The sequence below is a fragment of the Ictidomys tridecemlineatus genome, chromosome 4, assembly GCF_052094955.1.
Source record: "Ictidomys tridecemlineatus isolate mIctTri1 chromosome 4, mIctTri1.hap1, whole genome shotgun sequence".
Taxonomy (NCBI): Eukaryota; Metazoa; Chordata; class Mammalia; order Rodentia; family Sciuridae; genus Ictidomys; species Ictidomys tridecemlineatus.
Window position 1 is genome coordinate 175,015,477 of NC_135480.1, and position 20,820 is coordinate 175,036,296.

A 20,820-nucleotide genomic window follows, 5' to 3' on the forward strand; every position below is an offset into this window, starting at 1 on the left:
GATGACTTAGATGCAAATTTAGATGACTGGATTCCAGCCATGGAATAAGCCCAAGTATTTTCTTGGGAATCCATCTTGATACAAAGTTGCTGAAGCAACAACTCCACAGCCAATGAAATGGACCCCTTTTTAAGCTTAAGGTGAACATTGGCTAACCTGAATCTCATTCACTAAAAGGTCATATTTTACACTTTTTGATTGACACAATTTTTTTGTTTAAATTCTAGGGCAACTAAATAGTTATCCTACTTGAATTTTAATCATCCCTTGCAATTGAAACCAATTTATCCTATTTACTCAGGATAAATTTCCATGCTGAGCACATTGTTTAAATTACTGTGCTTTATGATGTTTTAAGACCAAACAGGGATAATCCCTCCTATTTTTTGTTCCTATTTTTATATTTTTTCTTAATTCATCTCACTTGTATATTTTTATTATTTTCTTTTGGTACTGGCAATGAACCTAGGGCCTCCAGCATGCTAAGTAATTGGTAAGGAAAAGTTTTCATCTGCTGAGGGCCATTACCAAGTAGGAATGACGCATCGAAATTTCCTTGCCAAGCGTACCCCATGCTGCTTAGAGGACATTTGATGGGACATTGCATGCATGCTTTAATGAGGTGACCTTGCTCAAGGACCTAGGCAGATCCGGGTTTAGAGCTGATCAGGTTTGAGGAAGTAACCGGCTCCTTGAGTTTAAGGCGTTGCCAGTTTAAGATAATGGATTTTAGGGAAGTTGGAAGTTGAAGATTATTGCTGGGATTAGGGTGTTCCTGCTGCTTGTTCCCGTTGAGTTCTCGTGAGATTAGAATGGGATTTGGAGATAGCCTCGTGGAGTAGGTGGTTTGTGCGGGAGACAGGAGAACGCGTTTGCCCCTGGACCTGTGTGGAGGTGGTGTGAGAGCTGGAATAAAGAATTGCTGTTTGAACCTACAAAGCTGTGAGTGCCTCGTGATTCTGGTGGCCAAGCCGAGACATTGGCCTTGGCATTTTGGTGGCCCGTACGCGGAACGTCTGAATTTGGAGGTGAGTAAAATCGCTCACCCCTGAGGGAAGGCGAGAGAATGGGTGACCATTTCAAAAAACAATGTGTTCTTGTTTTGATTTATTTCGTTTTTGTTTCAAGCTGCCTATCCCTAGAAATTTCTCAGGCAAACTGGGAAAAATGGTTGGCTCAAGGTTTGAAGTTTGTTAGCCCCGAGAAAGAGAAAATTGATACAGTGAATTTTTATTCAGTTTTTGTTTCATTCAGTTGTGGTTTTGTTTTGTGTTATCTTATTGGGTTGCGTTATCTTTATAGAAGATTAGAAATTATTAAAAAAGAAGCCGAAAAAGTGTTAAGTAAATTGTTAGAGATTCAGACCATGGAGGAAGACATTTTAGGTCAAGCAAAAGAGAAGGTCTCTCGAGCTAGTCAGAGAAAGGGAGAAAATTTAAAGGAAAAGGGGTTATTAGAAAAAAGGCCACAACAAGAGGCTGTCACTAACTCCGTTTTACCAGAGGGTGTAATTCAACCAACAGCCCCACCGATGGAGACAGCTGAGTGGCCCTCAAACCCCGTAGTTGATAGATGGGATCCTGAGACAGGACCTCAAAGATTAGCATGCCCTGTATTTGAACAGGCAGGAGGGCGGCGAATTCACCGTATTTTAGAATTTAACACAGTGAAGCAGTTAAAGGAGGCTGTAACAACCTATGGTCCTCAAGCCCCCTTCACGGTAAGCATGGTGGAGTCCATTACTAACTTGGACATGACGCCAGCAGATTGGGCTAGCATGTGTAAATCTGTGCTAAATGGAGGACAATATTTGTTATGGAAGGTTGCCAATGAGGAATTTTGCATGGAGACAGCTAGGCGAAATGCAGCAGCCGGTTACCCTCAAAGAAGTCTTGAAATGTTATTAGGAAGGGGACCTTATGAGGGTCAGCGGCAACAAATGGAATATGATCCTGCTGTATATGTACAGATTGCTGCAGACGCAGTTAGGGCATGGAAGACTTTACAAGGACATGGAGATTTACAAGGTCAGCTATCTAAGGTAATACAGAGACCTAATGAACCTTACGCTGACTTTGTAGATAGGCTTATTCAAACGGCTGCCAAAATTTTTGGTGACACAGAACAAGCAATGCCATTAATAAAACAACTGGCTTATGACCAAGCAAATCGTTGCTGCAGAGAGGTTATTAGACCATGGAGACATGAAGATTTAAACACATATATTAAATTATGTAGAGATGTTAATGAACAAGGGCAAGTCTTGGCAGCTGCAGTACAACAGGCTTTAGATGCCAGGCTAGAAACATGCTATAATTGTGAACAAACAGGACATTTTAAAAGGAGTTGCCCCATAAGAGGAGGGTTTAACAAAACTAGAAATCAAAGGAATAGAATACCGGGTATTTGCCCACGATGCCGTAGAGGGAGACATTGGGCTAATGAATGCCGTTCTCAAACCACCACAGAAGGTACTCCCTTATCAAAAAACGGACAAGGATCAGGTATTTACCCACGATATCGTGGAGAAAGGCACCAGGCTTCATTGCCAAAAAACGGACCGGGGGGCCCAATGCTCCGGGGCCCACAACCACAAATATACGGGGCAGTGGAGGAACCCAGAAACCCCATCAGGGTGGTGCCCAGGACACATTGTCCATTAAATCCCTCATCAGACAAACCCGAGGGAGCGCAGGGTTGGACATCTGCGCCTCTGCCAGAGCAGTATTAACTCCAGAGATGGGAGTTCAAATCATTCCCACAGGAGTAAAAGGACCTCTTCCCCAAGGAACAGTAGGCTTATTGTTGGGACGTAGTTCATCTACATTAAAAGGACTTATGATAAGTCCTGGGGTAATTGATCCCGATTATGTAGGTGAAATAAAAATTATAGCTAGTTCTCCAGGAGGTATATCAGTAATTTCACCTGGAGATAGAATAGCACAGTTGTTAATACTACCCAGCCTACATAATAAGTTCTCTAGTCTTAATGTAGAAAGAGGTTCCAAGGGATTAGGCTCCACAGGTGTAGATTGGGCTATGTTGTCTTTAAATTTAGATTCTCGCCCAATGTTAAAACTAAATATTCAGGGTCGTGACTTTAATGGACTGCTGGACACAGGTGCTGACCTTAGCATCATATCTCTTCAAGAATGGCCAAAACATTGGCCATTACAACAAGCCACTCAAACGCTTCGAGGCCTAGGAGTGGCGACTAATCCCCATAGAAGTGCTATGGTATTAGATTGGAAGGATCCTGAAGGATGTGAAGGAACTATACAGCCATATGTTTTGGATCACCTTCCTATTAATTTATGGGGACGAGATGTCCTAGATCAACTAGGTTTGATGTTAACAAATAACATCAATCCTAATGTGCCCACTACTAGGGCTAGACAAGGTATCAGGAAAGAAAAAAGATTAGGAAAACAAGAACAAGGTATAGCAGCGCCAATTCAAATAGATCAAGGAACAGACAGACATGGGTTGGATTTTCAGAAAGGGCCACTGAGACAATCAAAATTACTTGGAAATCAGAAAGACCAGTGTGGGTTCCTCAGTGGCCCCTGACTAAAGAAAAGATACAAGTAGCCCATGATCTGGTCAAACAACAATTAGCGGAAGGACATTTACAACCTTCCGTATCTCCCCATAATACTCCCATTTTTGTTATCAAAAAGAAATCGGGTAAATGGAGATTATTACAAGATTTAAGAGCAATTAATAATGAAATGGTCATTATGGGACCTGCTCAATCAGGGATTCCTCAATTGTCTGCTTTACCAAAAACGTGGCATGTTTTAGCTATAGACATTAAAGATTGCTTTTTTTCGATTCCAATTCATGCCGAGGATAGTCCACGTTTTGCATTTACTATCCCTGCATTAAATCATGAAGGTCCTGATGAGAGATATGAATGGAAAGTACTCCCTCAAGGAATGGCTAACAGTCCAACTATGTGTCAAATATATGTTAATAAAGCAATCCAGCCACTTAGAAATCAAAATCCTGAACTAAAAATATTTCACTATATGGATGATGTATTATTGGCACATAAAGATAAAAACACATTGCTGGAATGTTATGCCACACTTACAAACTTGTTAAAAAATTATAATCTAGAGATAGGAATAGACAAAGTACAATTAAATTTTCCAATTAATTATTTAGGAGTTCTATTATCCTCAACCATGGTCCGTCCACCTAAAATTCAAATACGAGTAGATCAACTCAAATCACTTAATGACTTTCAAAAGTTGTTGGGAGATATAAATTGGATAAGGCCTTATCTAGGCATACCAACAGGAGAGTTGGGACCTTTATTTGATATTCTAAAAGGTCCATCAGATCCAAATTCACCCCGAATGTTAACTCCTAAAGCTAGAAAGGCATTAAAAATTATTGAGACATATATGGAAAATATGCATTTAGATAGAATTGATATAAGTTTGCCTTTATTATTTATTGTACTACCAACAAGAAATATTCCTACAGGAGTATTTTGGCAGGAAGGTCCATTATTGTGGATACATTTATCTTATTCTCCTAACACTATTCTTACTAGGTATCCTGAGGCTGTAGGACAATTAATACTCAAAGGTATAAGAGCAGCAAAGACAGTGTTTGGAATTTCTCCCAATAAAATTATTACTCCATATACTATGGAGCAAATTGATGAGTTAGCTAATGAATTAAATACTTGGGCAATAATCATGTGTAAATCGAATGTTTCATTTGATAATCATTTACCATCTAATCCTTTGTTGTCTTTTTGGTCTAAGCATCCTGTAGTTTTTCCTAAAATGACAAGAAAAACACCTATCATGAATGCTCCAAATATATTCACTGATGGGTCTAATAATGGTACAGCTGCAGTAGTTACCCCTGATCAAACTTTTACATTTTTAGTTCCCAAACAGTCAGCTCAAAAGGTAGAGCTTAATGCAGTTCTACAAGCTTTTGTGATGTTCAAAGATTCTGTATTTAATTTATTCTCTGATAGCCAGTATGTAGTTAATGCTATAACATCCCTTGAAGATGCTGGTAGGATTTCCCCTTCCTCTACTGTTTTCTCTTTGTTTTCCACTATACAAAGTCTAATCTGGGATAGAAAAGATCCATTCTTCATAGGACATATCAGGGCACATACAGGATTGCCTGGAGCCCTTAGTTTGGGCAATGATTTAGCAGATAAAACTACACATGATATACATATTTTTTCTACTGTAGAAGAAGCTACAAATTTTCATAAAAGGTTTCATGTTAACGCTAATACTTTACAAAAGCGTTTTAAAATAACTAAGGAACAAGCCAGGCATATAATAAAACAATGTCAAAATTGTGTGACCTTTTTACGACAAGTTAATCTTGGAGTCAATCCTAGAGGACTGATACCTAACCATATTTGGCAGATGGACGTCACACACTTGCCAGAATTTGGAAAATTAAAATATTTACATGTTACAGTTGATACTTCTTCCGGATTTTTGATGGGCTCCCTTCATGCCGGAGAAAAAACTAAAGATGTTATAGCTCATTGCTTACAAAATTTTGCCACTGTGGGTGTTCCTAAACAGTTAAAAACTGATAACGGTCCTGGTTATACGTCTAAATCTTTTAAACAATTTTGCTCATCATTTGGTATTACTCATATAACAGGAATCCCATACAATCCACAGGGACAAGGCATAGTTGAAAGAGCTCATCAAACTATTAAAACGTACCTATTAAAACAAAAAGAGGGAATTGGAAAGGGGTATATATCCCCCAAAGATAAACTTAACTCTTTTTACTCTAAACTTTCTAAATTTGGATTCATCAGGACTTACTGCTGCGGAAAGACATATGTATCCGAAAAATGTACATAAGCCTAAGGTACTTTGGAAAGATATTCTAACAGGACAATGGAAAGGTCCCGACCCAGTTATTGTCTGGAGTCGGGGTTCCGTTTGTGTGTTCCCACAGGGAGAACAGCAGCCGATTTGGATTCCAGAGAGGTTAACCAAAACAATTTCTACAGAAAAAGAAGATGATTTGACTGAAATCCATAACAGCTGATATCCAGAGCTCCAGCTTGGCTATTCTTACATCTGCGACAGTGATTAACCACGGTGCCTTTTTTCAATATCTATTTTATTATTGCATTTTTCCCACATCGTAAAGTTCTATTTTATTTTTTGAGCTCATACAAACCTAGGTTAATGTTTTTCTGATCAGTTTTGTTTTTTGACTGTGTTTTATTTTTTGACTGTGGAGTTTTTAAACATTGCAATGGAGATTTTACCTAGGTAAAGCTACAAGGCCGTTATTATTGTCTTATATGTTGTATGTCATGTGTACCCTGTTTTGTGTTGCATGTCAGTATGTGTGTATGTCCATATTTTTATATGAGGAGCGCTCATGAAAAAATGGATCCGAATTTTTTTTTTATTCACGTGATTTAAGTGGTTTAATTTAAATTAGTTAACAGCTGTTAATGATTGCTTTCAAAGGTGATTAACAGATCTGTTTGCTTACTATTGTTTTTAAAGGTGATTAACAGATCTGTTTGTTTACTTTCACTTTTCCTTTTCATCATATTTAATAATTCTGTTCAGGATAATGTCTCTTTAACATCATTGCCAGAATTCCCATCTCCATCCCAGTGCCGGTGAAGACAAAGAAAACCAAACTACAGCTTCTATGATAGCTACCACAGTAAACTGTATAAACTGATGCATCAATGAATATAACTCAACAAGTAATGCTCAATCAAGGACTTGATTTACTTTGGGAGGAAATGGACATATTGATAGACTCCTCCGATTTGAACTGCCTGCAGAACTTGCCTGGACTATATATCAGTTGCATGCATTGTGAACTATCGTCTGGTGCAGCGAATTGTGGTACTGCTGGCATATTTTTGCTGATGGTGTCACCAGTGATGCAATTTCCTTGCCAGCGCACCCCATGTTAATTGTGGTAATGCTGACATCTTTGCTGATGGTGTCACCAGTGATGCAATTTTTCCAAAGGAGCCGTCAATTGGCTTGGTGTCGTGGCATTTCTGTATCTTCCTCCCTTCTACTAGTGATGGTCTAAAATTTGGGGGCCAACAGAGGTGAGGCAAGAACCTCACCCCCCCACTGGCACCAAGGTTAAATTTGGGGGCCAACAGAGGTGAGGCAAGAACCTCACCCCCCCCACTGGTGCTTAGGCCTATCCACAAGCATGGCTGAATGCTGGACCAGTAGTCAGCGACGGGTTGATCTGATTGCAGTGGATTCAACCTAAGACAGGGGACTGACGCCTAGAGGTCAGTTCATCCGATGACGGGTAAGAACCATATGTTGAATTGGACAACCTACCAGGCACGGTCCTAAGCCGCATTGCTTGTTGTTTAATTAATCAGAAGGGGGGAGATGCTGAGGGCCATTACCAAGTAGGAATGACGCATCGAAATTTCCTTGCCAAGCGTACCCCATGCTGCTTAGAGGACATTTGATGGGACATTGCATGCATGCTTTAATGAGGTGACCTTGCTCAAGGACCTAGGCAGATCCGGGTTTAGAGCTGATCAGGTTTGAGGAAGTAACCAGCTCCTTGAGTTTAAGGCGTTGCCAGTTTAAGATAATGGGTTTTAGGGAAGTTGGAAGTTGAAGATTATTGCTGGGATTAGGGTGTTCCTGCTGCTTGTTCCCGTTGAGTTCTCGTGAGATTAGAATGGGATTTGGAGATAGCCTCGTGGAGTAGGTGGTTTGTGCGGGAGACAGGAGAACGCGTTTGCCCCTGGACCTGTGTGGAGGTGGTGTGAGAGCTGGAATAAAGAATTGCTGTTTGAACCTACAAAGCTGTGAGTGCCTCGTGATTCTGGTGGCCAAGCCGAGACATTGGCCTTGGCATTTTGGTGGCCCGTACGCGGAACGTCTGAATTTGGAGGTGAGTAAAATCGCTCACCCCTGAGGGAAGGCGAGAGAATGGGTGACCATTTCAAAAAACAATGTGTTCTTGTTTTGATTTATTTCGTTTTTGTTTCAAGCTGCCTATCCCTAGAAATTTCTCAGGCAAACTGGGAAAAATGGTTGGCTCAAGGTTTGAAGTTTGTTAGCCCCGAGAAAGAGAAAATTGATACAGTGAATTTTTATTCAGTTTTTGTTTCATTCAGTTGTGGTTTTGTTTTGTGTTATCTTATTGGGTTGCGTTATCTTTATAGAAGATTAGAAATTATTAAAAAAGAAGCCGAAAAAGTGTTAAGTAAATTGTTAGAGATTCAGACCATGGAGGAAGACATTTTAGGTCAAGCAAAAGAGAAGGTCTCTCGAGCTAGTCAGAGAAAGGGAGAAAATTTAAAGGAAAAGGGGTTATTAGAAAAAAGGCCACAACAAGAGGCTGTCACTAACTCCGTTTTACCAGAGGGTGTAATTCAACCAACAGCCCCACCGATGGAGACAGCTGAGTGGCCCTCAAACCCCGTAGTTGATAGATGGGATCCTGAGACAGGACCTCAAAGATTAGCATGCCCTGTATTTGAACAGGCAGGAGGGCGGCGAATTCACCGTATTTTAGAATTTAACACAGTGAAGCAGTTAAAGGAGGCTGTAACAACCTATGGTCCTCAAGCCCCCTTCACGGTAAGCATGGTGGAGTCCATTACTAACTTGGACATGACGCCAGCAGATTGGGCTAGCATGTGTAAATCTGTGCTAAATGGAGGACAATATTTGTTATGGAAGGTTGCCAATGAGGAATTTTGCATGGAGACAGCTAGGCGAAATGCAGCAGCCGGTTACCCTCAAAGAAGTCTTGAAATGTTATTAGGAAGGGGACCTTATGAGGGTCAGCGGCAACAAATGGAATATGATCCTGCTGTATATGTACAGATTGCTGCAGACGCAGTTAGGGCATGGAAGACTTTACAAGGACATGGAGATTTACAAGGTCAGCTATCTAAGGTAATACAGAGACCTAATGAACCTTACGCTGACTTTGTAGATAGGCTTATTCAAACGGCTGCCAAAATTTTTGGTGACACAGAACAAGCAATGCCATTAATAAAACAACTGGCTTATGACCAAGCAAATCGTTGCTGCAGAGAGGTTATTAGACCATGGAGACATGAAGATTTAAACACATATATTAAATTATGTAGAGATGTTAATGAACAAGGGCAAGTCTTGGCAGCTGCAGTACAACAGGCTTTAGATGCCAGGCTAGAAACATGCTATAATTGTGAACAAACAGGACATTTTAAAAGGAGTTGCCCCATAAGAGGAGGGTTTAACAAAACTAGAAATCAAAGGAATAGAATACCGGGTATTTGCCCACGATGCCGTAGAGGGAGACATTGGGCTAATGAATGCCGTTCTCAAACCACCACAGAAGGTACTCCCTTATCAAAAAACGGACAAGGATCAGGTATTTACCCACGATATCGTGGAGAAAGGCACCAGGCTTCATTGCCAAAAAACGGACCGGGGGGCCCAATGCTCCGGGGCCCACAACCACAAATATACGGGGCAGTGGAGGAACCCAGAAACCCCATCAGGGTGGTGCCCAGGACACATTGTCCATTAAATCCCTCATCAGACAAACCCGAGGGAGCGCAGGGTTGGACATCTGCGCCTCTGCCAGAGCAGTATTAACTCCAGAGATGGGAGTTCAAATCATTCCCACAGGAGTAAAAGGACCTCTTCCCCAAGGAACAGTAGGCTTATTGTTGGGACGTAGTTCATCTACATTAAAAGGACTTATGATAAGTCCTGGGGTAATTGATCCCGATTATGTAGGTGAAATAAAAATTATAGCTAGTTCTCCAGGAGGTATATCAGTAATTTCACCTGGAGATAGAATAGCACAGTTGTTAATACTACCCAGCCTACATAATAAGTTCTCTAGTCTTAATGTAGAAAGAGGTTCCAAGGGATTAGGCTCCACAGGTGTAGATTGGGCTATGTTGTCTTTAAATTTAGATTCTCGCCCAATGTTAAAACTAAATATTCAGGGTCGTGACTTTAATGGACTGCTGGACACAGGTGCTGACCTTAGCATCATATCTCTTCAAGAATGGCCAAAACATTGGCCATTACAACAAGCCACTCAAACGCTTCGAGGCCTAGGAGTGGCGACTAATCCCCATAGAAGTGCTATGGTATTAGATTGGAAGGATCCTGAAGGATGTGAAGGAACTATACAGCCATATGTTTTGGATCACCTTCCTATTAATTTATGGGGACGAGATGTCCTAGATCAACTAGGTTTGATGTTAACAAATAACATCAATCCTAATGTGCCCACTACTAGGGCTAGACAAGGTATCAGGAAAGAAAAAAGATTAGGAAAACAAGAACAAGGTATAGCAGCGCCAATTCAAATAGATCAAGGAACAGACAGACATGGGTTGGATTTTCAGAAAGGGCCACTGAGACAATCAAAATTACTTGGAAATCAGAAAGACCAGTGTGGGTTCCTCAGTGGCCCCTGACTAAAGAAAAGATACAAGTAGCCCATGATCTGGTCAAACAACAATTAGCGGAAGGACATTTACAACCTTCCGTATCTCCCCATAATACTCCCATTTTTGTTATCAAAAAGAAATCGGGTAAATGGAGATTATTACAAGATTTAAGAGCAATTAATAATGAAATGGTCATTATGGGACCTGCTCAATCAGGGATTCCTCAATTGTCTGCTTTACCAAAAACGTGGCATGTTTTAGCTATAGACATTAAAGATTGCTTTTTTTCGATTCCAATTCATGCCGAGGATAGTCCACGTTTTGCATTTACTATCCCTGCATTAAATCATGAAGGTCCTGATGAGAGATATGAATGGAAAGTACTCCCTCAAGGAATGGCTAACAGTCCAACTATGTGTCAAATATATGTTAATAAAGCAATCCAGCCACTTAGAAATCAAAATCCTGAACTAAAAATATTTCACTATATGGATGATGTATTATTGGCACATAAAGATAAAAACACATTGCTGGAATGTTATGCCACACTTACAAACTTGTTAAAAAATTATAATCTAGAGATAGGAATAGACAAAGTACAATTAAATTTTCCAATTAATTATTTAGGAGTTCTATTATCCTCAACCATGGTCCGTCCACCTAAAATTCAAATACGAGTAGATCAACTCAAATCACTTAATGACTTTCAAAAGTTGTTGGGAGATATAAATTGGATAAGGCCTTATCTAGGCATACCAACAGGAGAGTTGGGACCTTTATTTGATATTCTAAAAGGTCCATCAGATCCAAATTCACCCCGAATGTTAACTCCTAAAGCTAGAAAGGCATTAAAAATTATTGAGACATATATGGAAAATATGCATTTAGATAGAATTGATATAAGTTTGCCTTTATTATTTATTGTACTACCAACAAGAAATATTCCTACAGGAGTATTTTGGCAGGAAGGTCCATTATTGTGGATACATTTATCTTATTCTCCTAACACTATTCTTACTAGGTATCCTGAGGCTGTAGGACAATTAATACTCAAAGGTATAAGAGCAGCAAAGACAGTGTTTGGAATTTCTCCCAATAAAATTATTACTCCATATACTATGGAGCAAATTGATGAGTTAGCTAATGAATTAAATACTTGGGCAATAATCATGTGTAAATCGAATGTTTCATTTGATAATCATTTACCATCTAATCCTTTGTTGTCTTTTTGGTCTAAGCATCCTGTAGTTTTTCCTAAAATGACAAGAAAAACACCTATCATGAATGCTCCAAATATATTCACTGATGGGTCTAATAATGGTACAGCTGCAGTAGTTACCCCTGATCAAACTTTTACATTTTTAGTTCCCAAACAGTCAGCTCAAAAGGTAGAGCTTAATGCAGTTCTACAAGCTTTTGTGATGTTCAAAGATTCTGTATTTAATTTATTCTCTGATAGCCAGTATGTAGTTAATGCTATAACATCCCTTGAAGATGCTGGTAGGATTTCCCCTTCCTCTACTGTTTTCTCTTTGTTTTCCACTATACAAAGTCTAATCTGGGATAGAAAAGATCCATTCTTCATAGGACATATCAGGGCACATACAGGATTGCCTGGAGCCCTTAGTTTGGGCAATGATTTAGCAGATAAAACTACACATGATATACATATTTTTTCTACTGTAGAAGAAGCTACAAATTTTCATAAAAGGTTTCATGTTAACGCTAATACTTTACAAAAGCGTTTTAAAATAACTAAGGAACAAGCCAGGCATATAATAAAACAATGTCAAAATTGTGTGACCTTTTTACGACAAGTTAATCTTGGAGTCAATCCTAGAGGACTGATACCTAACCATATTTGGCAGATGGACGTCACACACTTGCCAGAATTTGGAAAATTAAAATATTTACATGTTACAGTTGATACTTCTTCCGGATTTTTGATGGGCTCCCTTCATGCCGGAGAAAAAACTAAAGATGTTATAGCTCATTGCTTACAAAATTTTGCCACTGTGGGTGTTCCTAAACAGTTAAAAACTGATAACGGTCCTGGTTATACGTCTAAATCTTTTAAACAATTTTGCTCATCATTTGGTATTACTCATATAACAGGAATCCCATACAATCCACAGGGACAAGGCATAGTTGAAAGAGCTCATCAAACTATTAAAACGTACCTATTAAAACAAAAAGAGGGAATTGGAAAGGGGTATATATCCCCCAAAGATAAACTTAACTCTTTTTACTCTAAACTTTCTAAATTTGGATTCATCAGGACTTACTGCTGCGGAAAGACATATGTATCCGAAAAATGTACATAAGCCTAAGGTACTTTGGAAAGATATTCTAACAGGACAATGGAAAGGTCCCGACCCAGTTATTGTCTGGAGTCGGGGTTCCGTTTGTGTGTTCCCACAGGGAGAACAGCAGCCGATTTGGATTCCAGAGAGGTTAACCAAAACAATTTCTACAGAAAAAGAAGATGATTTGACTGAAATCCATAACAGCTGATATCCAGAGCTCCAGCTTGGCTATTCTTACATCTGCGACAGTGATTAACCACGGTGCCTTTTTTCAATATCTATTTTATTATTGCATTTTTCCCACATCGTAAAGTTCTATTTTATTTTTTGAGCTCATACAAACCTAGGTTAATGTTTTTCTGATCAGTTTTGTTTTTTGACTGTGTTTTATTTTTTGACTGTGGAGTTTTTAAACATTGCAATGGAGATTTTACCTAGGTAAAGCTACAAGGCCGTTATTATTGTCTTATATGTTGTATGTCATGTGTACCCTGTTTTGTGTTGCATGTCAGTATGTGTGTATGTCCATATTTTTATATGAGGAGCGCTCATGAAAAAATGGATCCGAATTTTTTTTTTATTCACGTGATTTAAGTGGTTTAATTTAAATTAGTTAACAGCTGTTAATGATTGCTTTCAAAGGTGATTAACAGATCTGTTTGCTTACTATTGTTTTTAAAGGTGATTAACAGATCTGTTTGTTTACTTTCACTTTTCCTTTTCATCATATTTAATAATTCTGTTCAGGATAATGTCTCTTTAACATCATTGCCAGAATTCCCATCTCCATCCCAGTGCCGGTGAAGACAAAGAAAACCAAACTACAGCTTCTATGATAGCTACCACAGTAAACTGTATAAACTGATGCATCAATGAATATAACTCAACAAGTAATGCTCAATCAAGGACTTGATTTACTTTGGGAGGAAATGGACATATTGATAGACTCCTCCGATTTGAACTGCCTGCAGAACTTGCCTGGACTATATATCAGTTGCATGCATTGTGAACTATCGTCTGGTGCAGCGAATTGTGGTACTGCTGGCATATTTTTGCTGATGGTGTCACCAGTGATGCAATTTCCTTGCCAGCGCACCCCATGTTAATTGTGGTAATGCTGACATCTTTGCTGATGGTGTCACCAGTGATGCAATTTTTCCAAAGGAGCCGTCAATTGGCTTGGTGTCGTGGCATTTCTGTATCTTCCTCCCTTCTACTAGTGATGGTCTAAAATTTGGGGGCCAACAGAGGTGAGGCAAGAACCTCACCCCCCCACTGGCACCAAGGTTAAATTTGGGGGCCAACAGAGGTGAGGCAAGAACCTCACCCCCCCCACTGGTGCTTAGGCCTATCCACAAGCATGGCTGAATGCTGGACCAGTAGTCAGCGACGGGTTGATCTGATTGCAGTGGATTCAACCTAAGACAGGGGACTGACGCCTAGAGGTCAGTTCATCCGATGACGGGTAAGAACCATATGTTGAATTGGACAACCTACCAGGCACGGTCCTAAGCCGCATTGCTTGTTGTTTAATTAATCAGAAGGGGGGAGATGCTGAGGGCCATTACCAAGTAGGAATGACGCATCGAAATTTCCTTGCCAAGCGTACCCCATGCTGCTTAGAGGACATTTGATGGGACATTGCATGCATGCTTTAATGAGGTGACCTTGCTCAAGGACCTAGGCAGATCCGGGTTTAGAGCTGATCAGGTTTGAGGAAGTAACCAGCTCCTTGAGTTTAAGGCGTTGCCAGTTTAAGATAATGGGTTTTAGGGAAGTTGGAAGTTGAAGATTATTGCTGGGATTAGGGTGTTCCTGCTGCTTGTTCCCGTTGAGTTCTCGTGAGATTAGAATGGGATTTGGAGATAGCCTCGTGGAGTAGGTGGTTTGTGCGGGAGACAGGAGAACGCGTTTGCCCCTGGACCTGTGTGGAGGTGGTGTGAGAGCTGGAATAAAGAATTGCTGTTTGAACCTACAAAGCTGTGAGTGCCTCGTGATTCTGGTGCCAAGCCGAGACATTGGCCTTGGCATTCATCAGCAGTATATTATTGCACTAAGAAACAAGGTGATGTAAACTCAACTTTACTTTATATAGAAGTGACTAAACAGAGTATAACACAAGTGATGAGAAGCTCAATAGTGTCAAGGTAATACAAATTATAAAAGCAGGATGTGGGTTGGTCTATGTGTAATCCACCTGGATTAATTAATTGCTGCTTTTGGAAGTTAGGTTCCTGCTTCCTATATATGGAAGGCAGACAGAAGCCCTATCTTCAAGTGTTAGCAGGAACAAACAGGAATTTCTACACAGTTTTTAGTTCACCCAGATGGGCACTTTAATGGGTAGTGGGGTCATGCCCAAAGAAGAGATCCTTGAGCTCTTAGAAACGATATTAGTGTTTTGTCCAAGTCTTCATCACAGCCCTTTTTATTTTGAGACAGGGACTCTAAATCGCTCAGGCTGGCCTTGAACTTATGATCCTTCTGCCTCAGCCTCCAGAGTAGCTAGGATTACAGGCATGTGCTGCCACACTAGCTCACTTATGTATTAATTTAAGAATAATGCTAAACTTAAAAAAAAACTGATTTATGATAATTTTATTTAACTTCAAAATCCCATTGGAATATTGACTAGAATTATATTAAATTTATAATCCAATTTGGGGACTATTGACATTTTTGAAATATTCAGTACTTTCACCAAGGACACTTTTTTAGGCCTTTATATTTTATAGTAAAGTTTTATAATTTTCTTTATGTACATCACATAGTTTTCTGGTTTTGATTATTCTTCAGGAGTAGTTGTTTTGAATAGAGTCTCTTTTTCTCTTTCAATTCTTTTGTTATTAAGGGATTTTTACATATCAATATAAGGGTTAAAACTATTACTAATAACAGTCATTAAAAATCAATCTGGGGTATGGGAATGGGAAAGACAGTAGAATGAATCAAACATAACTTTCCTGTGTTCATATAAGAATACACAACCAGTGTAACTCCACATCATGTACAACCATAAGAATGGGAAATTATATTTCATGTATATATGACACGTCAAAATACATTCTACTGTCATTTATAACTAAAAAGTACAAATTTTTTTTAAAAAGTTTTTTAAAGCAATCTAGAGGAGTGTTTCCCAACCTCACTGTATATCAGAATCTACTCTTAACAAATACTGATATGTCCACCCATCCCCAGAAATTCCAATGTTATTAGTCTGGGGTGGGAGCCAGGCATCTGTGTTTTCTTAAAGCTTCCAAGTAATCTAAATATGCAGGGGAGTCAACAAACACCACCTAAAGGAAAATTCAAATCTTTGTCTACAATTTCACCTAGGTAGAAAATTATTGATACTTACATATTTTTCATAATATCCAACCATGTTACTTGATTATCTTATTAACCCTATAAGTTACTGATTTCTTCAAATTATCTAAATAATATTTTTGTTTTATTCTGTCCGCAATCTCCATTTTTGCTATTCCTTATTTTTTCCCTTTGTAATTTTTAGAATTATATTAAAATAATGTTGCAAAAGATTTTTTTTCTTGATTTCAACAGGAATGCCTCTAGAATTTCACAAAGAATACTGGCCATGGATAAGAAATAAATCCTCTTCAGATTAAGAAAATATTGTTCTATTAACTTTTTTTCTTAAGTGTTTATTAGACTGCGGTGTAGCTCCATGATAGAGCACTTGCCTAATGTGCACGTGCGAAGTCCAGGGTTTGATCCCTGGCGCTAAAAAAAAAAAAAAAAAAAGCACAGGGGAGGCCTTTTAGTTTCTCTTAGGAAAAGTATGTTTTGTTTTGCTTTTCTGTATTTTTGATTAATGATATTAACAAGCTTCCTGTATTTTTGTTTTTAAAATCTTTGCTATTTCTTGTGCACTTCTAAAACTTTATAATATCAAACAAAGGTTTTTCCTCATTAAGTCATTCAGAGATCATGAAGGTACTCTCAGCCTGTCAATGCTGTGTTGATGTCTAGTTAATAAAGATATGCTCTCTTCAATAAAGAATATACTTATAAAAATGCAAAGTGGAGAACTCATCTATCTGATAATATCTGAGAGAAGAAGCAACTTCTTTCACCCCATGCAGATGCACGTCCTCTTGGCTGGGTGGAGATGGTGATCAGCATACTTCACACTCTATTCCACTGTGACTACTCCAATACTTTCAGGTCTCCTGGGTGGCAAAAGCCCTCTCTGATGCCTAAAAGTGTCTTTTCTCCCCATTGTTCATTCAAGTCTGCTACCTTGAATTCCCTGAAAATTTACTTCTTTGAAATGTTAACAGTTGATAAACAAGACAAACATTGTAATAGATTCAAAATCAATACTATAGGCAAATGATTACACACTCTTGTATGTTTCTAGTCCTGTCTTCCAACTATACATTTTAAAACTCAATTACTCAAATGGGATGCAAAATTAAGAGCTGAGCAGTGAGTATACCTTCATGCTGACTATTGCAACTCGGAGGTTCGTTCCACCAAGATCAACAGCCAAGGCACTTAGAGTTTCAAGAATATGGTCGATATCTTGAGAGATATTCTCCTTCACAGGAGGAAAGCAGAATTTCTTTTGCAATGGCTCTTGAAGGTCAATAGATTTGAGAAACTTCAAAATCCTTGGAACAGCATTTCCATCTCCATATATCTTTGAACTACAATATCCAAAACAATTAAATTAACTGTATACATTAAGTGATGTTGAGGGTGTGGTTTAATGAAATCTGAAGGTTCAGGTAAAAATAGTTTATATTGCTCCTTTTTAAAATAACATCCTGGATGGTATATGTACATAATGGAATATTTACTCAGCCATAAAGAAGAATGAAATTATGGCATTTTCCAGTAAATAGAGGAACTGGAAGCTACCATGCTAGGTAAAATAAGGCAATCCCCCAAAAAACAAAGGCCCAATGTTCTCTCTGATATGCAGATTGGACAGCAGGGTATGCGGGGGAGGGAGGGGAGATGGGAATGGGAAAGACAGTAGAATAATCAGACATAACTTTCCTATGTTCATATATGAATACACGACATGAAACTTATCATGTACAACCACAAAGAATGGGAAGTTATACTACATGTATATATAATATGTCAAAATACATTCTACTGTCATGTGTAACTAAAAAGAAAAAAAATTAAAAATAAAATAACATGTCTGGTAGTGTACCTCAAAGGAATAGTGTTTGCCTAGAATTCATGAGGCCCTGGGTTTGATCCTCCTCATTGCAAAAAATAATTTATAAATACATAAACCAAAATAAAATAACATTTGTGCAATGTGTGTTGCACAATTTCAAAGCATCATGTACAAGACATATGATGATTCACGATATTATCTGTCAATTAAAAAACTGGAAATCATAATTACACATAACTAAATAAAATAAAATGACATCTGGATCTCTGCAGCAATAGAATAACTAAGTGTCTGCATTTTTGTCTTGCTTTTTTAGAAGTTTTATCTTTACCTTTCTGAGAAAATTCATCAATTTGAAGTAGAAAGGACAGCCAAAATTAATCAAAATTCTGAACTAGAATTTTTTTAATAGACACAATATCTTTATTTATTTACTTATTTATTTATGTGGTGCTGAGGTTCGAACCCAGTGCCTCCTGAATGTAAAGCAAGCACTCAATCACTGAGCCACAACCCCCAGCCCTAGAATTTTTTTAAAATATTTTTTTAGTTATTGGTGGATTTTTATTTTATTTATTTATATGCAGTGCTGAGAATCAAATCCAGTGCCTCACACATGCTAGACAACTGCCCTACCACTGAACCACAACCCCTGCCCCTGACTAGAATATTTTTTAAGAAAATTAGTTACACTATGTAATACTTCTAGAAAGTCAAATTAGGTTAAAATAGTATTTTCTAGCCAAAGTACTGTATAATTAACTGATACAAGTTTAAAAAATAAATTCTACATTAGAACCCTTGGGACAATAATAAGGGGTAAGATATCTGCCATTCCCATCTCACCAGCAGCTAGGGAGCCCTGGGCATGAGAAGAAAAGTTGTTAAGATGGGGACTAAACACTGGTCCACTGCAACTTTAAAGTGGTGCCTGAACTATTTCCCCTTTTAAAATACTTTAAAAAAGAGGTTATATACTCACCAAGGGTATTGTTTACCAAACTGAAGGTGCAGTGCTTGCAATATTTTGTCTTGAGTGTCAGCATCCCGGACATGAAGGACATTCTCCCCTAGGTAAATCATGTCACATTTTAATGATTTGGACATGAGACTCTCTAAAGAATAAAGAAGTTGGCAGTATAATGAATTCATAATTTAGTCCTAAAACTCAGAAGGACTGCAGAGCATTCTGCAAGATTTCCATATATCAAACATTTAAGGGCACTAGGATTCTTTATTCCCAAAGAGAATAAATCATGGTTTTGTTTATTTATTGAAATAAATAAGGTGGATTAATCCAGCATCCACATCCCACTTGCCTAGACATCTGTCGAGCCCACTCTCAACCTGCCCTGTCTTCCATCTCCTTAGCCAATCATTCAATCAGCTGGTCAGATATGACTGGCCAGTCAATTGCCGGTGAGCTATTCAGGTAGCACTTTCTCTTCCTCCATTTCCTAACCAATTTGAGAAAGGGAATATAGTAAGAATGGTCACGTTTTCAACAGGCTTGGCTAAGAGGAGTGGAAGAGTGGAGAGGAGTGTAGGTCACAGGAGAGATTGTTTTTGCTTTTAATATTTGAGAGGCCAACACAAGTTTAAGATGAGGAGGTTAAATATACATGAAAGAGAAAGGATGCCTGATGGGCAAGTCCCTGAGAAGGCAGAGGGGAGGGGACTTAGAGCACAGTTAGAAGGATGAGCAGTGGACAGGCAGGAGACACACACATTCTCCGCTACCCTCATCATCACCACATATGCACAACTATAAAGGAAAATAAGAAAGAAAGGAGTCCTGAATGGGCACGTACATTTATGTAAGAGTGGAGACAGAAAGACACAAACCAACAGACCACATTGCCAAATCCAGTGTTCAATTCTCCTTTCACATCATACTTAACTCTCAGCAGCATTCACCACCACCTCCTCAAAACACTATTTTCTGGGCATTATGATATCATATTCTCATTTTCCTCTGATCTCTCACTGGCAGTTCCTTTTCAATTTTCTTGGTGTGTGTGTGTGTGTGTGTGTGTGTGTGTGTGTGTGTGCGTGTGTGTGTGTGTGTGTGTTTGTGTGTTTTGTGGTGCTGGAGATTGAACCCAGGGCCTTCTACATATAAAGCAAGCACTTTACCAACTGAGCTATATCCCCAGCCCTCAATTTCCTTGTTTTGGGTACTGAGCATTGAACTTAAGGGTGCTTTACCACTCAGCTTCATCCCTAGCCCTTTTTATTTTTTATTTATGTTAATTCTGAGACAATCTCACAAAGTCTCTAAGACTGCCTTAACTTGGGATCCCCATGCATCAGCCTCCCAAGTTGCTGATATGTACCAATACACCCTGCCCTTTTCAATTTTCCTTGCTAGCCTTTCCTCTTCACCAAAACTCTTAATGTTGAAGAGCTCCAGAGGTTGGTCCTACACTCCATTCTCTGACAACTCTCCCTGGTTCATTTCATTTAGTCCTTGGTTTTAAATACCATCTAGGGCAGAGTGCCATTATCTTTGATATCTTTCTTTTTTACTCTAGAAATGGAATTTTTAGCATCTGATCATCGAGCCAAAGACTAGCTAAGTATGGCCATGTGACTAAGTCCTGGTAAATGTGAAAAGTATTTGCAACTTATAAGTCATGCCTTTAAAGGGAAGGGCATCTTCCCCCTTTTTCTCCTTCCTAATGGTGAAAATACAGACTCTCGGGCTGGGGATGTGGCTCAAGCAGTAGCGCGCTCGCCTGGCATGCATGCGGCCCAGGTTTGATCCTCAGCACCACATAGGAACAAAGATGTTGTGTCCTCCGAAAAATTAAAAAATATTAAAAAAATTCTCTCTCTCTCTCTCTGTCTCTCTTTAAAAAAAAAAGAAAAAGAAAATACAGACTCTATAGCAAGAGTTAGAGAAACGCCAGATAGAAGTC

At 38.9% G+C, this 20,820-nt stretch overlaps 1 protein-coding gene and 2 long non-coding RNA genes across 9 annotated transcripts in view; 2 read left to right on the top strand and 1 right to left on the bottom strand.

Annotated features, from left to right (window-relative positions):
- Positions 1-20,820, bottom strand: part of Gne (glucosamine (UDP-N-acetyl)-2-epimerase/N-acetylmannosamine kinase) — a 77,273-nt gene that overhangs the window by 21,105 nt on the left and 35,348 nt on the right. For all 7 annotated transcript variants that reach the window (XM_078047820.1, XM_078047821.1, XM_078047819.1 and 4 more), the window contains 2 exons: positions 18,882-18,969; positions 17,201-17,411 (listed from right to left, as the gene is read on the bottom strand). In XM_078047820.1, coding sequence (XP_077903946.1) covers positions 17,201-17,411; positions 18,882-18,969 — 299 coding nt within the window. The remainder of the gene's footprint in view (positions 1-17,200; positions 17,412-18,881; positions 18,970-20,820) is intronic.
- Positions 4,972-7,828, top strand: LOC144377307 (uncharacterized). Its single transcript, XR_013438174.1, has 2 exons — positions 4,972-7,099; positions 7,159-7,828. It is a non-coding gene; the product is annotated as an uncharacterized LOC144377307 (long non-coding RNA).
- LOC144377309 (uncharacterized) lies at positions 11,861-14,717 on the top strand. Its single transcript, XR_013438177.1, has 2 exons — positions 11,861-13,988; positions 14,048-14,717. It is a non-coding gene; the product is annotated as an uncharacterized LOC144377309 (long non-coding RNA).